This window comes from Pelophylax lessonae, assembly GCF_965119305.1.
Source record: "Pelophylax lessonae genome assembly, chromosome: 5".
In the NCBI taxonomy this organism is placed as follows: Eukaryota; Metazoa; Chordata; class Amphibia; order Anura; family Ranidae; genus Pelophylax; species Pelophylax lessonae.
In genome coordinates this window covers 427,482,377-427,499,186 of record NC_138772.1, presented here as the reverse complement: position 1 = coordinate 427,499,186, position 16,810 = coordinate 427,482,377, and the positions used below count along the sequence as shown (strand labels likewise).

At 46.1% G+C, this 16,810-nt stretch overlaps 1 protein-coding gene across 1 annotated transcript in view; it reads left to right on the top strand.

The window, feature by feature from the left end:
• Positions 1-16,757, top strand: part of TMEM68 (transmembrane protein 68) — a 35,734-nt gene extending 18,977 nt beyond the window's left edge. Inside the window, exons 4-6 of the mRNA XM_082259668.1 lie at positions 2,774-2,834; positions 4,307-4,446; positions 16,644-16,757. Of these exons, the coding sequence (XP_082115794.1) occupies positions 2,774-2,834; positions 4,307-4,446; positions 16,644-16,748 (306 nt within the window). The 3' untranslated portion in view covers positions 16,749-16,757. The remainder of the gene's footprint in view (positions 1-2,773; positions 2,835-4,306; positions 4,447-16,643) is intronic.
• The last annotated feature ends 53 nt before the right edge of the window (positions 16,758-16,810 follow it).

The window sequence follows — 16,810 nt, the reverse complement described above, 5'->3', positions numbered from 1 at the left end:
AATGGACAGTTGATACTAATTTAATAAATGCACACCTATGCAACATTTGTTTTGTGAACTGAATATTTTGATGAGGAAAAAAAATGACTTTGTTTAACCACTTTAAGACCGCTGCGGCAGGCAGCCGCTCCTGCGCAGACCGCCGTAGGTATACGTCGGTCGCGCACAGGCAGCTATGGGGCGGGCGGAGCGCCGCCGGGCGGGCTCCCGCCCCCTCTCGTCAGCGGGAAAGCCGATGCACGGGGCAGGCGGCTCCGATTGCCGCCTGACTACCCGATCGCTCCCCGCTGAGAGAGGACGGCAGCTGTTGTAAACACAGCTGACCGTTCTTCTTCCTGGAATGATCATAGAGCCCCTGTGATCCTTCTATATAGGATCACAGGTCTCTATGATCATTTCACAAGCCACACACCCCCACAGTTAGAATCACTCCCTTAGGCTCACATTTTAACCCCTTGATCACCCACAATGTTAACCCCCTTTCCTGTCAGTGTCATATTTTTTAGCACTGATTACTGTAGTAATGTTACTGGTCCCCCCCAAAAGTGTCAAAATGTCAGTCGGGGGTCCAATCTGTCCGCCGCAATGTTGCAGTTCTGCAAAAAATCGCAGATCGCCGCCATTACTAGTAAAAATAAAATAAAAATGACAAATCTTTCCCCTAGTTAGCAGACGCGATAACTTTTGTGCAAACCAATAAAAATACGCTTATTGCGATTTTTTTTTTTTTTTTTTTTTTTTTTTTTTTTTTTTTTTTTTTTTTTACAAAAATATGTAGCGGAAAACAAATTGGCCTACAATGTTAAAAAATAGCAGAATGTGAAAAATATAGTTTTTTTTTTTTTCAGAATTGTCGCTCTTTTTTTGTTTATAGCTCAAAAAATAAAAATTGTACAGGTGATCAAAAGACAGCTCGATTTGCGGGGAAAAAAAGGACATCAATTTTATTTAGGTACAGCATCACATGACTGCACAATTGTCAAAGTAACGCAGTGCTAAATCGCAAAATATGGCCTGGTCATTAAGGAGGCAAATCCTTCCTTCCGGTCCAGAAGTGGTTAAATAACTCATACAGTTTACCTAATTGACTCCAAGGTCACATGATTTAAAGCAGCTTACATAGTTTTCGTTATTTATTTTTTTCCACTCGCCTGCTCACACTTTGTGAATGGAAAATGATTGAGGGTGAGTGTGGGGTTGCCTCGGTAGCCGTTCTCCCAGCGATCGCCCAGGGGAAGAGAGAGGAGAAGAAGGAAAGCCGGCTGGATAATCAGAGTGGGGATCTCCCCGCTGTAAAAGCTTTCATTTGAATTGCCAGGCGCTCACCATCGCACACAGCACCGCCTCCTGGCCCGGCTCCTTTGATAGACCGAACACCGGTCCAATGCCGGAACGTGTGACGTCTATAATAGGAGCCGATCCAAGAGGCAGGTCTGTGTGATGGCGAGGGCCCGGCAATTCAAGTGAAAGCTGTTACAGCAGGGCGATCCCCACTCTGTGATTATCTGGCCGGCTTTCCTCTTACTCTCCTCCGCTGCCCAGGTAAGGCTGCATTGACGGGCACGGGTGAGGCTGCATTGAAGGGCACTGGTGAGGCTGCACTGATGAGGCGACATTGATAAGCTTCACGTATGATGCTGCACTGATGGGCTGCCTTGATGGGCACTGATAACTTTGTTATTTATTTCACTATCCTCCATCGACAGACGCAGCCTCATCTTCATGAGCTGGGTGGGTTATGCTGCCACCTGCAGAAGAAGTCTAGGCAGTACGTTAGTACAAAACTTTTAATGTATCCACCCCCACGGGGCTGTCCCTCCAGGCATAACCCCACTGCCACAACCCAGCTCATCAGTTGGTTTCTGCCTAGAGAAGGAGTAGGTCCTAGGTTTCCTGCTGGGACTCCGGTTTCAGTTTTTTTTTATTCTTTTCAGAATATTTTCTTTTTAATTTTTACTCACTTACTAGCTAGTTTCAGGGTAGAATTTTCCTGTTGGTCTATAAGCAACAATGCCAGCTGGGGCTTCGCACTGGATAATCTAGATCCTTATAGTCCCCTCAGTCTGGCCTACGAGCGTGGGCAGGTTATAGTCCCGACCTAGGCCTAGCCATGGCAGTTCCCTTTTTCCGGTTGGGGATGAGCCTGCGAGCAAATGCCTCGCCACGACGCAACGACCTGGAACCCCCTGAGCCTCAGCGTACCCCTCGGCTGGCAGCACCCCCACTTTGGGTGTGAGGCAGTCTGCCTGGAACGGAGCCCATCCCGGTCCATGGTATGGTGAGTAAATGTTCCCCCCCCCCCCCTGCCCCTGCTAGCCTTGGGGGGAGGGGGGGATGTGGGCCCTCTCCTGGGGATAATGGGATTTGTGCCTCCCAAGAGATCCCCCCCCCTCACCTGTCTGGTGCCCGTACTGTGTGTCCTACCCTCCCCCCTTCCCTGCGTGTCTGGAGAGCCTGGCGCCCTGGCGGGGGTGGGGGGGTGGTGGTACCTTGGGCTTGCTGGTCCCCATTGTGGTTCCTTAGGCCTTTATTGCTGTCACATGGGTAGACCCTAGTTCTGTGTAAGCTTTGACTCCAGCAACTCATAGCTCATAACATGTAAAATATTATTATGCAAGATTCCATATTTATCTGACCTAAAAAAATAACATTTTTATATTTAGTCATGACCATGATAAATTAGGGAATATTTATAAAGCATTTTACATTCCTTTCAGTGCTTAAAACAGATTCCTCTAATAAATTATCACAATTTTGTTTTATCTTATTTTAGCCCATTATTCCAATGTTTACACAAAACATTCGGGAAGGATTCCGGTCTCTTGGATGCCTACGTAAGATATAGTATTTTGGCATAATATTATGGGGCAGTTTATTTGCATGTCGTTGTGCTTAAACTGATATTAAACCAATTCTAGCAGAATAGTTGCTTTCTTGCAACTAGCATCAGGAGTGATTATTCTAGCATACAAAACTGTGTTCATTGTCTATTCCCCGAGCATATTGTAAAGCTCCTCTCCCCCCACTTGTGTATACTAATGTGTACTGTTCTTTAACTACTTCCTACCTAGGCCAATTCTGACATTTCCCCCCTACATGTAAAAATCTGTATTTTGTTTGCTAGACAATTACTCAGAACCCCAAACTTTATATATGTTTATTTATCAGAGACCCTAGAGAATAAAATGGTGGTTGTTGCAAGTTATGTAACACAGGATTTGCGAAATTATTTTTCAAACGCAATTTTTTTGGAAAAAATACACTTTAATGATTTTTAATCCAAAAAAATCAGAGGCTCGCTGAAAGGCTGAGCAGGGTGACGGTCCAGGCATGTAGGTGCATCCAGACCATATGGTCGCAATCTTTCCCAAGCCTGGACTGACTCTGTGACAACAGTGGGCTTCAGCCCACTGTCTGCTGGAAATGAGTCACAGTAGTGCAGAAGGAACTGAACTCCTGTGATCCACAGAAACTGTTGTAGAATCCTTCCTTTTGTGTTTACGCAATTGTTTATCCTTCCAAGGTGTATTCTTCCTCACCCGCTCCTAAGTGAATGTGGAAAATACCCAGAAAAAAAAAACCTAATATAGTGTAATATCCCTTTAAAAATATTAAACTTCAGATCTGCTACTACTCACATTAAAAAATATTATAATGTGCATAACCAATATTCCAAATAGGCATTCCACCACCAGTGATGTGCTCCCCAGATTCACTTCATATACCATAAAAAATGTCAAAGATCCATGGGCTTTATCAACAAATCCCTTCTAGGCTATACTCCTTCCAGTTGGCTCCATTGAATTGGTAAAAACTCCTCTGTTGCAACTTCCACCCTAAATCAAGCTCATAGACAACAACACAGACTAGTGATTAAGTTCAGGATCATGTACTTACATTGACTTACAGTGGAGGAATAAATGCAAAAACTGGTCTAAATCTGACATTAAATTATTTCAAAACTCAGTGTACACTAGCCCTAAAGCTGTAAGGAATTTCCCCAAGCTTTCCATAGTTCATCCAGGGTGAAACCATCCCAGTAGGTTTATTGGAGAGATATTTTGACAATTTATAAAGTCTTTTTAATAATCTCTTTACTGAAAATGTTGCCATTCATTTATTACCCCCAAGCCAAGATTAATCCATTATTTTAGTGAAGCGTGGCTCAACCCACTTCAAATTTCCCCTTGGTTGTCGAGCCTCCTATTCCAACAAATTGAGCCATTATACATGAGAGCCTTGCATGCTTTAATATACCATACAGTCTTCATTATTTCAGATGTTTCATTTGTTTATATTTTACCAGCAATTTTTCGATGGATATATGAGAAATTTAAAATTCCTCTAGTTCCTATTTATGGTGGTTTTCCAGTGAAATTTCGCACTTATCTTGGTGATCCCATCCACTATGATCCCAATATAACAGCCAGTGAACTGGCTGAGAAGGTAAGAATCTGCTGAGCTGGTTATACAAGACATTCCAGAGAAGATTATGCCTGACAAAGCTGCACCATCTAAAGCTATTTAGTTTCCTACCACAAATCTGTTGCCTTTTTATATACTGCATTTTATGTTTATCGGGTTTTAATATACAGTGCAAATGATTTAATGAGCTTAAAAACACCATGAGGCATGCTCTCTGTGTGTAGAAGATAGTTTTTATAGCTTCACCCAGTTTATTCAAAAGGAAGCAATTGTTCTTTCACCACATACACGCCATGAATATACAGTAAGTATTTCATAAGCGTTGTTTTATGGTGAACATTGATAGTGTACATCAATAATTTTAGTAATGAAAAGGGCACTATCAAAGCTGCATGCACTCATGTCTTTCAGTTCTGTGTTAAGGGGCATTGGCACATATACAGCGCTTCACTTTTTCCACGTTTTGTTATGTTACAGCCTTATTCCAAAATTGATTAATATTATTTTCTTCCAGAATTCTACAAACAATACCCCATAATGACAACGTGAAAGACGTTTGTTTTGAAATCTTTGCATATTTGTTAAAAAAAAATCCCATGTACAGAAGTATTCACAGCCTTTGCTCAATACTTTGTTGAAGCAACTTTGGCACCAATTATAGCCTCTAGTCTTTTTTGAGTATGATGCTACAAGCTTGACACATCTACTTTTTTTGCAGTTTCTCCCATTCTTCTTTGCAGGACTTCTTAAGGTCCATCAGGTTGGATGGGTAGTGTCGGTGCACAGCCATTTTCAGATCTCTCCAGAGATGTTTAATCAGGTTCAAGTCTGGGCTCTGGCTGCGCCACTCAAGGACATTCACAGACCGGTCCTGTAGCCACTCCTTTGTTATCTTTGCTGTGTGCTTAGGGTTGTTTTTTTATTATTAAAAACTTTTGCAAAGAAACTTCTTTCACATTGCCATTATAGGGCGTATTGTATAAGCGATGTGAATACTTTCCGGACACACTGTATCTGTCGCAGAGACTGATAGAGTTAAAGTGGTCAGTGACGGGTATTCAAATTAGATTTCATAAACTAGTAATAAAGGCAAAATTTGTTTTCCTATTTTGGATAGAGTAAGAGAGGCTTATAAAACCTGTAAGGTTTATTTTTGCCATCTGTGTCCCATTGGGGAGATTACTCTTCACTTTCCTTCCCATCTCTTTCTGTCCCATAGCCAAAAACAGAAAGTGAGAAAAAAAATATACCCAAAGTGGGAGAATCCCTGGTTGTCACCAAAACTGCTTTCCCCATTGGAATATATCCGCACTTTCCCTGTTCTGGGGACATCCAAAAATTTGGGGGTTTTCGTTTTACCTTTACTTTTGTTAATAATGGTAAACAGGACAAATGGAGAGGGCGGATCTCCCGAACAGGAGCATAGACGGCAATAAAAAAAAAAAAAAGACAGGTGTCCTAATCCATCTCCACTTTATCCAAAAAGTATAGCATTAAGTTAATTTAAACTTCTGGGATATTGATTCCCAGATGCTTTTGGTGTTAATAAAATTAGCAACAGGTGCACTTGATGGGCAATGATGAGACAACCTCCAAAACAGGAATGGTTTTACAAGACACTGACATTGACTGACATTTTTTTACCTACTCCTCTTTTCTGGAGACAGGCAATTACTTTGAGAGCTAGACAGGGTCGTAGAAGGTCCTTAACCCATCAGCAGGACCAGTATCTGCTCTTTTGTGCAAGGAGGAACAGGATGAGCACTGCCAGAGCCCTACAAAATGACCTCTGACCAAACAATCAGAAACAGACTTCATGAGGGTGAACTGAGGGCTCGCATCCTTTGGTGGGCCCTGTGCTCACTGCCTGGCACTGTGGAGCTCGATTGGCATTTGCCATTAAAAAGAATTGGCAGGTTCATCAGATGAGAGCAGGTTCACCCTGAACACATGTGACAGACGTGAAAAGGTCTGGTGAAGCCATGGACAACGTTATGCTGCCTGCAACATCGTTCAGCATGACCGGTTTGGTAGTGAGTCAGTGATGGTCTGGGGAGACATATCCGTGGAGGGACGCATTGACCTCTACAGGCTAGACAATGGCACCCTTATGGCCATTAGGTATCGGGATGAACTCTTTGGACCCACTGTCAGACCGTACGCTGGTGCAGGACAATGCCCTGGGTTCCTCCTTGTGCAGGACAATGCCCGGCCACGTGTGACTAGAGTATGCAGCCAGTTCCTGGAGGATGAAGGAATTGATACCAATGAATGGCCCCCGAATGCAATAGAACATCTCTGGGACATTTTGTTTCGGTCCATCCGACGCTGCCAGTTTGCACCTCAGTCTGTTCAGGAGCTCTAGTGATGGCCTGGTTCAGATCTGGGGATACCATTTTGAGTTGCTGCAATGAAATTTCAGCAAAATGGACCAGCCTGCTGCATCATTCGCTTTCACTTTGATTTTCGGGGTGTCTTTGAATTCAGCCCTCTGTAGGTTGATGATAATTTTCAATTCCATCAAACGATGTGGCATCCTTTCGTTCCTAACACATTTACCCAGTCCATATCAGTATAGATATCCAGCATGATATTTTCTCCATTGAGATCTGATGTGTTTTCAAAGTGTTCCTTTTTAATTTTTTTTTTTTTTTTTTTTTTTGAGCAGTGTGTGCGTGTGTGTGTATGTAATATTAATATATATATATATATATATATATATACAGTATCTTAATATTTTAATATTAAGATACAGTATAATAATAATTTATTATATCTTCATGTGACAACACTGAAGAAATTACACTTTGCTACAAGTAGTGAGCGTATAGCTTGTATAACAGTGTATATTTGCTGTCCCCTCAAAATAACTCAACACATTTATGTCTAAACTGCTGGCAACAAACGTGAGTACACCCCTAAGTCAAAATGTCCAAATTGGGTCCAATTAGCCATTTTCCCTCCCCGGTGTCCTGCCCCGATGTCAAGTGACTGGTTAGTGTTACAAGGTCTCAGGTGTAAATAGGGAGCAGGTGTGTTAAATTTGGTGTTATCGCTCACGCTCTCATACTGGTCACTGGAAGTTCAACATTCCACCTTTTGGCAAAGAACTCTCTGAGGATCTGAAAAAAAAGAATTGTTGCTCTACATAAAGATGACCTAGGCTATAAGAAGATTGCCAAGACCCTGAAAGTGAACTGCAGCACAGTGGCCAAGACCATACAGCGGTTTAACAGGACAGGTTCCACTTAGAACAGGCCTTGCCATCGTTGACCAAAGAAGTTGAGTGCACATGCTCGGCGTCCCTGTATGCCTCGAGGTGCCGCCATTTTGTTGCATCCTGTGTGTTTACACAGCGGCCAATTTTGTGTAGTCCCAGCGGCCATTTTCTTGTGGTTTGAGGCAAATATCGACGGCCATTAAAGTGGAGCTCTGTGGGCGGTGTTTTCGGCGGTGGGAGCCCCTTCTTATCCCCTGGTGCTGACTCCTGGATCATTTAGCTTCCTTATCGCTGCACATGTAGTGCAGATACTTCTGGTGGTTGCAGGTGCATGTGTCGGTGGGCGGTGAGTCTGGTGGAGTCCTCTCCGTCCCTGCTGAGCATCACGCTGTGCCTTGTGCTTGGCGTCCCCCTGGTGACTCATGTCTTTGGAGTACGTTTCCCCACCTGATCCCCTCTCTGAGGCTGCGGGGCCCTCCGGGTTCCAACCATCCATCCTTGCATTGACGGCGGTCCTGGAGTCCCTTGTGACCCGGGTGGAGGTGGCTTGGGGGCGACAGGCTAGACCCTGCCTCATCTGTCTCATCGGATCCTGAATCTAATTCGGCCGCCAAAGACGTGGGTCACCCTGCTGGATCTGCGACCACGTGCCTGGAATCCTTCCATAGTGAGGATGATTCCTCCACGTCTGCGCCCACGCATGAAAGGGCGCAAGTGAATGCACTGATTGTATCTGTGCGTGAGACCCTGAAGATGGAGGATGCAGCTGAAACTGTGATGGAGGCGCAGGTACCCTTAGGCACTCACAAGCCATCCAGAGCGGCAAAGGTGTTTGCTTTCCCTGCCTATTTTGACAGAATTGTTGCTAAAGAGTGGGGAGACCAAAGCATCCCGTGGGGTTCCTAAGCGCTTTACCAGGCATTACCCCTATGAGGAGTCCCTCCTGAAGAATTGGACTGTTACCGGTGGTGGACCCTCCAGTTTCCTGATTTAAACAAGGCAACCATGATTCAGGTGGAAGAGTTCCCGGCCTTTAATGGATCCGGCTGACGGAAGGCGGATGCTGTGGCCCGCATTATATATACACCTTAGCTGGTTCTGCAACGAGGCCGGTATTTACCATTGCCCTAGTGTCGTAAACTCTGACTGAGTGAGCTGAGCTTCTATGCCATGACCTGGAGGGAGAACCGCTCCCTCCTGCATTTGCTGAGCTGATGGACCAGCTGGTCCAGGGGCTACAGTTTATCTGTGATGCCTCTTTGGACGCTGCTCTCCGGATGGCTTGCCTGTCTGTTTTGGCGGTGGTCCTTAGGCGTGTCTTTTGGCTCAAATGTTGGTCTGCAAACCAGACTTTTAAAAAAGGTCTTGACCGATCTTCCTTTTCAAGGAGATCCTCTGTTTGGAACTACCCTGGATGACATAATTAAAGGTCTCACAGGGGGGAAGAGTACCTTTCTTCCACGGGCTACTGAGGGCAAGGAACCTAGTCATAGACGTGGACATTCTTTCTCGGCTCATACGTTTTTTTTGTCCTTCAGGGTTGACTGACAAGGGCTCGAAGCCTTTCAGGGCCTCCTCTGGCAGATCAAAACTAACCTGGTCTGGCAAGCAGAGAGCAGGCTTTTCCAAACCCACGGACAAGGCTCCTTCTGCATAAAGATGCGCCCTCACCCGTACCGGGGATGGGGGTGTCTTCGCTGGTTTCCAGGACCCGTGGACTTCCCTGGTGCAAGACAAATGGGTCCACAAGGTCATTTGGTCAAGCTACAGGATCGAGTTTCGCTCTTGTCCCCCCGGCAAGGTTTTTTCCTTCCAACCTGCGCCTTTCCCCAGACCTGTAACAGGGTCTGGATGGGGCGGTACAAGACCTGTTCCTTCAAGGGGTGATTGTCCCGGTTCCGACTTTGGAACATTTTCAGGGTTTTTACTCAAATCTGTTCACAGTCCCCAGGAAGGAACACAGTGTGTCCAATTCTGGACCTCAAGGCGCTAAACTGCTTTGTGCGGGTTTAGAATTGAGTCCATTTGAACAGTGGTGGCATCCCTGCGTCAGGGGAATTTCCTCGCCTCTATAGATATCAAAATGCCTATCTTCACATTCCAATATGTGCCAGTCACCAGTGGTTTTTCTGCTTTGCTGTGGGAGAGGGGCATTGTTAGTTTGTGGCATTATCCTTTGGTCTCGCCTCCGCTCCTCGGGTCTTCACAAAAGTGTTGGCTGCGGTGCTAGCCTTGCTACGTAAACGGGAGATCATGGAACTGGGCTTCTTGGACAATCTCCTTCTGCGAGCGGAGTCTCCCTCTGCGAGCGGAGTCTCCCTCTGCTCTGGTGGAGACCCCGGAGATCACAATGCGAACTCTGCGGGAGCTTGGCTGGATTCTGAATTTTCAGAAGTCTGCCCTGGTTCTGTCCACCAAGCTGGACTATTTGGGCCTGACTCTGGACTCGGTCGTAGCCAGAGTGCTCCTTCCTCTGAACAAACTCCAGAAATTGCAGGCTGCAATTCGCCTCCTGCTGTCCAACAAATGGTCATCCCTCCCGACTTGCATGGGGTGCTGGGCCTGATGGTATCTACCTTCTAGGCGGTTCCGTTTGCACAGTTCCATACGAGGTCCCTGCAAAGGTGAGATTCTGACCAAATGGGACAAGACTCCGCTGGACAATCAGATCTAGCTGAGTCAGCGAACAAAGGAGTCCCTGATATGGTGGCTTCGCTCTACAGCGCTTCTGGTGGGAAAATACTTCCTCCCCTTGTATTGGATAGTGGTCACCACGGATCCAGCCTGGCTGGCTGGGGAGGCATCCTCTGCAAGCATTCTGCTCAGGGGATCTGGGTCCTGGAAGAGTCCAGACTACCGATCAATGTACTGGAACTCCGAGCGATCAGACTGTGTCTGGATCATTGGACGGATCGTCTTCAGGGATGCCCAGTAGGTGTTCAATCGGACAACGCTAAGGCCGTGGCGTATGTCAATCACCAAGAAGTGCCCTGGTAGGTCTGGAGGTAGCCGGCATTCTAAGGTGGGCAGAACGGTCTGTTCCAGCCCTCTCCGCCGTACACATTCCCGGGGTGGAAAATTGGCAGGCGGATTACCTCAGTCGGCAGGCGTTGGACCAAGGGGAGTGGTCCCTTCACCCGGAGGCGTTTCATCAGCTGTGTCTCTGGTGGGGCACCACCAAGGTGGATCTGTTGGCGTGTTAGCTCAACAGAAAGGTGCAGAGGTTTGTGGCTTGGTCAAGGAATCCTCCGGCAGATGCCACAGACGGGCTGGTGGGCCCATGGGGGTCAATATGGTCTGATCTACACCGTTCCCTCCTCTCAAGCTTCTGCCCAGACTCCTACGCAGGATCGAGGCAGAAGGGATTCCGATCATCTTAGTAGCACCGGACTAGCCTCGCTGGGCCTGGTACGCCGATCTAGTGCAGCTGGTCACCGTTGTTCCTTGGAAACTTCCTCTCAGCAGTGGTGTACTAATATGGGTGCAGGGGTGCCAGCGGGCCGGCCTGCATGTCAATGTGACAACAGCTGCAGTAGCTGCTCCTTCAGCCCACGCTGCTCACTTGGCCCTATTCTGTTCAGCAGTCGTGCCGGGGAGCGAAAACTACCCAGCTGCCCCATGACTGTGAAGGGGAAGGTGCTGCAAGTGCTCTTCAGTCCCCCCCCCTCCAGTGCTCTTCAGTCCCCCCCCCCTCCAGTGCTCTTCAGTCCCCCCCCCCTCCAGTGCTCCTCAGCTCCCCGCCCTCTCCAGTGCTCTTCAGCTCCCCCCTCATGCTCTTTGGCTCCCCCAGTGCCCCCCCTCCAGTGCTCTTCAGCCCCACCCCCTCCAGTGCTCTTCAGCTCCCTCCTCCTGCTCTCTGGCTCCCCCAGTGCTCTCTAACCCCCCCCCGTGCTATCTGATCTTTGGCTCCCCCCAGTGCTCTCCACCACCCTACAATGCTTTCCAGACCCTCCCTAAAAGTTCTCTGGTCCCCCCCCCCCCCGTGCCCTTCCGCTCCTCCAGTGCTCTCGGCTCCCCCTGTGTTCTCCGGCCCCCCCAGTGCTCTTCTATCATCTATCATGTCTGCAGTCTCTGACCATCTCTTGTATCATGTCTGCAGTCTCTGGCCATCTCCTCTATCATGTCTGCAATCTCTGGCCATCTCCTCTATCATGTCTGCAGTCTCTGACCATCTCCTGTATCATGTCTGCAGTCTCTGACCATCTCCTGTATCATGTCTGCAGTCTCTGACCATCTCCTGTATCATGTCTGTAGTCTTTTACTCAAACTTAAACACATTGCTAATAATATTAGCTATTTGTTTATGCTCAAGGTAGGACTGTGCAGGGGAGGCAGAGAGTGTAAAAGGGGACACTGTGATTAGAGGGACAGGGGTGTAGGGGACAGACTGAAAGGGACACTCTGATGGGGGGCTGTGAAATTTGTGAAATAAATATTATTTGAAACAATACAATTTTTGTAGCTATTCTTTACATTTTAAAGTTGGGGGGGTGCCAGATATAGGATCTGCCCCCGGGTGCCTAATGCTCTAGATACGCCCCTGCCTCTCAGGGAGGATCTGCTGTCCCAAGGACCGACTCTCCATCCTGCTTTACAGTCGCTGGCTTTGACGGCTTGGTTGTTGAATGCCAGGTGCTAAAGGATAGAGGTTTGTCTGAGTCGGCGATTCCTACGTACCATCAAGGGCCAGGTATGGGCCTTGGCAGTCTTTTTCCAATGACCTTTGACCACACACTCCCTGGTGCGTACTTTTCTTCAGGGTGTCCGACATGCGGTTCCTCCAGTGCAGGCACCAATGCCGCTTCGGAATCTTAATTTGGTGCTTTTAGTTCTAAAGAAGCCTCCCTTTGAAAATATTCAGGAGCTTCCCCTGCTTACGCTGTGCCAGAAGGTGGCCTTTTTGGTGACTATCACTTCTGCGCCCATGGTGTAGGAACTGGCGTTGTTATCCTGTCACTCACCTGTCCGTCATTCCCTCCTAAGGTTGTCTCTGACTTTCATTTGAATGAAGATAAGTGTTGCCTTCCTTGTGTCCCAGGCCTAAACATCCGAAGAAAATTACTTTTGCATGTCTTTGATGTGGTCCAGGCAATTGGGGTAAACCTGGCAGCTACGGAGTCTTTCAGGAAGTCAGACTCTGTATTTGTGCTCACGGATGGACCTCGCAAAGGGTTGTCCGCTTCCTCTGCTACCATTTCAAGATGGATCAGACAGACGGCGGATCAAGCCTGTTCCATCAGGGATCAGGTTCCTCCTTTCCCTGTCAAGGCGCACTCCACTAGGGCGCTTAGTGCCTCCTGGGCCTTCTGTCATCGGGCATCAGTGACGCAGGTGTGCAAGGTGACCACCTGGTCATCGGTGCACACTTTTACAAAGTTTTATAAATTGGATGTGTTGGCATCTGCGGATGCTTCCTTTTGGACGCAAGGTTTTTGCAGGCTGCTGTTAAGAGGACCTGATCCACTTTGAGGATGTATTTTCTTTACAGGTGGGCTCCAGTTGTTTTGTTTGAGCCCCTGTCGCCTGGTTGGCTACTGTTTAGCCTTAAGAATTTTTTGCTGTTTCCCACCCCTCATGTTTGACACTGCTTTGGGACGTCCCAATGGTCAAGAATGACAGGCGCTGTGTCAGTCAATGAACGAAAGAAAATGGGATTTTTTGACTTACTGTATAATCCATTTCTCTGTTTATTGACGGACACAGTACCCACCCCTCTGTGGAGTTATACTTCTCCTGACACTGCTTGTAACAAAACTGAGTGACTAGAGCAGAGAGAGGTAGTATACGCCCTGGGACTGCCCATGGCTGTGGCCAGAATTTCTTTCAGCCTAGTGTTATACTGCTGTAGGGGGCAGTATAACCCAATGGTCAAGAATGATAGGAGCTGTGTCCGCCAATGAACATCAGAGAAAGGGATTTTACGGTATGTCAAAAATCCACTTTTTTGCTAGAAAATTACTTGGAACCCCCAAACATTTTATATATATATATACAGTGGGTACGGAAAGTATTCAGACCCCCTTAAATTTTTCACTCTTTGTTATATTGCAGCCATTTGCTAAAATCATTTAGGTTCATTCTTCTTCCTCATGAATGTACACATAGCACCCTATACTGACAGAAAAATACAGAATTGTTGACATTGTTGCAGATTTATTAAAAAAGAAAAACTGAAATATCACATGGTCCTAAGTATTCAGACCCTTTGCTGTGACACTCATATATTTAACTCAGGTGCTTTCCATTTCTTCTGATCATCCTTGAGATGGTTCTACACCTTCATTTGAGTCCAGCTGTGTTTGATTATACTGATTGGACTTGATTAGGAAAGTCACACACCTGTCTATATAAGACCTTCCAGATCACAATGCATGTCAGAGCAAATGAGAATCATGAGGTGAAAGGAACTGTCTGAAGAGCTCAGAGACAGAATTGTGGCAAGGCACAGATCTGGCCAAGGTTACAAAAAGATTTCTGCTGCACTTAAGGTTCCTAAGAGCACAGTGGCCTCCATAATCCTCAAATGGAAGACGTTTGGGACGACCAGAACCCTTCCTAGAGCTGGCCGTCCGGCCAAACTGAGCTATCGGGGGAGAAGAGCCTTGGTGAGAGAGGTAAAGAAGAACCCAAAGATCACTGTGGCTGAGCTCCAGAGATGCAGTCAGGAGATGGGAGAAAGTTGTAGAAAGTCAACCATCACTGCAGCCCTCCACCATTCGGTGCTTTATGGCAGAGTGGCCCGACGGAAGCCTCTCCTCAGTGTAAGACACATGAAAGCCCGCATGGAGTTTGCTAAAAAACACCTAAAGGACTCCAAGATGGTGAGAAATAAGATTCTCTGGTCTGATGAGACCAAAATAGAACTTTTTGGCCTTAATTCTAAGCGGTATGTGTGGAGAAAACCAGGCACTGCTCATCACCTGTCTAATACAGTCCCAACAGTGAAGCATGGTGGTGGCAGCATCATGCCGTGGGGGTGTTTTTCAGCTGCAGGGACAGGACGACTGGTTGCAATCGAGGGAAAGATGAATGCGGCCAAGTACGGGGATATCCTGGACAAAAACCTTCTCCAGAGTGCTCTGGACCTCAGACTGGGCCGAAGGTTTACCTTCCAACAAGACAATGACCCTATGCACACAGCTAAAATAGCGAAGGAGTGGCTTCACAACAACTCCGTGACTGTTCTTGAATGGCCCAGCCAGAGCCCTGACTTAAACCCAATCAAGCATCTCTGGAGAGACCTAAAAATGGCTGTCCACCAACGTTTACCATCCAACCTGACAGAACTGGAGAGGATCTGCAAGGAGGAATGGCAGAGGATCCCCAAATCCAGGTGTGAAAGACTTGTTGCATCTTTCCCAAAAAGACTCCTGGCTGTATTAGATCAAAAGGGGGCTTCTACTAAATACTGAGCAAAGGGTCTGAATACTTAGGACCATGTGATATTTCAGTTTTTCTTTTTTAATAAATCTGCAACAATGTCAACAATTCTGTGTTTTTCTGTCAGTATGGGGTGCTATGTGTACATTCATGAGGAAGAAGAATTAACTTAAATGATTTTAGCAAATGGCTGCAATATAACAAAGAGTGAAAAATTTAAGGGGGTCTGAATACTTTCCGTACCCACTGTATATATATAATTTTTTTTTTTTTCTTTTAGCAAAGACTCCGGAGAATAAAATTGTGGTCATTGCAATATTTTTTGTCACGTGGTATTTGCGCAGCGGTCTTACAAACGCAATTTTTTGGGGCAAAAATACACTTTACTCAATTTAAACGAAATTAGTGGTTAACCCAATTTTTGTATATTGTGAAAGATTATGTCACGCCCATTAGATAGATACCTAACCTGTTACGGTTTAAAATTGCACATAGTTGAAGAATGGCAAAAAACTACAGTACTTAAAAAATCTCCAAAGGCGAAGCTTTAAAATTCTTTAAAGGTTACCAGTTTAGAGCTACAGAGGTCTTTTTCTAGAATTATTGCACTCGCTCTGATGATCCTAACCATACCTCACATGTGATTTGAACACCTTTTTATATTTGCAGGCGCGACTTATGTATGCGTTTTCTTTGGTGCGCGAGCTCACAGGAGCGCTTTAAAAACATTTTTTTTCCCTATCTATTTTATTTTTAACACTGTTTTTAAAAAAATAAAAATCTGATCACTTTTATTGCTGTCACAAGGAATGTAAACATCCGTTATGACAGTAATTGGCAGTGACAGGTACTCTTTATAGAGTGATCTGGGGTCTAAAAGACCCCAGATCACTCCACTGCACTTCAAAGTATTCAAAACTGTGAAATCTTGATTTTTGAATACTGACAGCTTTTTTTTTTTAAATCGGTGGCGTTGGCAGCTGAGTAAAGCGGAAGTGACTTCACTTCTGGGTTACATGAATGGAAACCCGATGTAAGCCGAATCCGGCTTCGTTCGGGACTCTAACCAGCCAGCAGATGTGCCGGCTGGTTGCTCGGATCTCCCGGTGGGACAGGAGACACAAGCAGAGCGGCGGGAGGTGTGGGGGGGGGGGACATCCCCTCCCGCTCGCTGGGAAAACGGCCACATCGGTTATCTCTAGAAAGCCGACTTATGGCTCTACAAAACGGTACCAGGGTGATGCCTCTAGCTGCTGGCATCAGCCGGTACAAACTCTTCAAGCCAATGTACAGGCACGTCAGTTTGCGGGAAGTGGTTAAATCAGGTTTGGCCCCCACCCAGAGACTGGCTACATCAATCCCCCTTCAGGTGGACAGGCAGACAGTGAGAATGCATTACAGCCAAAACCAGCAGCTGTAGTGAAATAGGAGCTCTACACGCTCCTGACGGGGATAAACTGATTTCTCCAAAAGTTGATTAAGATATACAGGACTTTAGATTTAAACCAAAATGAACATTTAGTTAGCTACTTTAACTGTATGGCAATATGATTTATTTGTGTACAGCGTAATAAACATTGCATTTGTGCCTACTAGTAAACCTTTGTCTTTCTTTCAGACAAAATGTTGCATTCAGTCACTAATAGACGAGCACCAAAAAATCCCTGGAAATATTTTTCGTGCCCTGCTGGAAAGGTTTCACAGCAGAAAGAAAGAAGATTAAAGTGACATTTTTGTATTTACACCTTCAGAAGCACAATGATGTCTGTTTTATAACTCTTACTT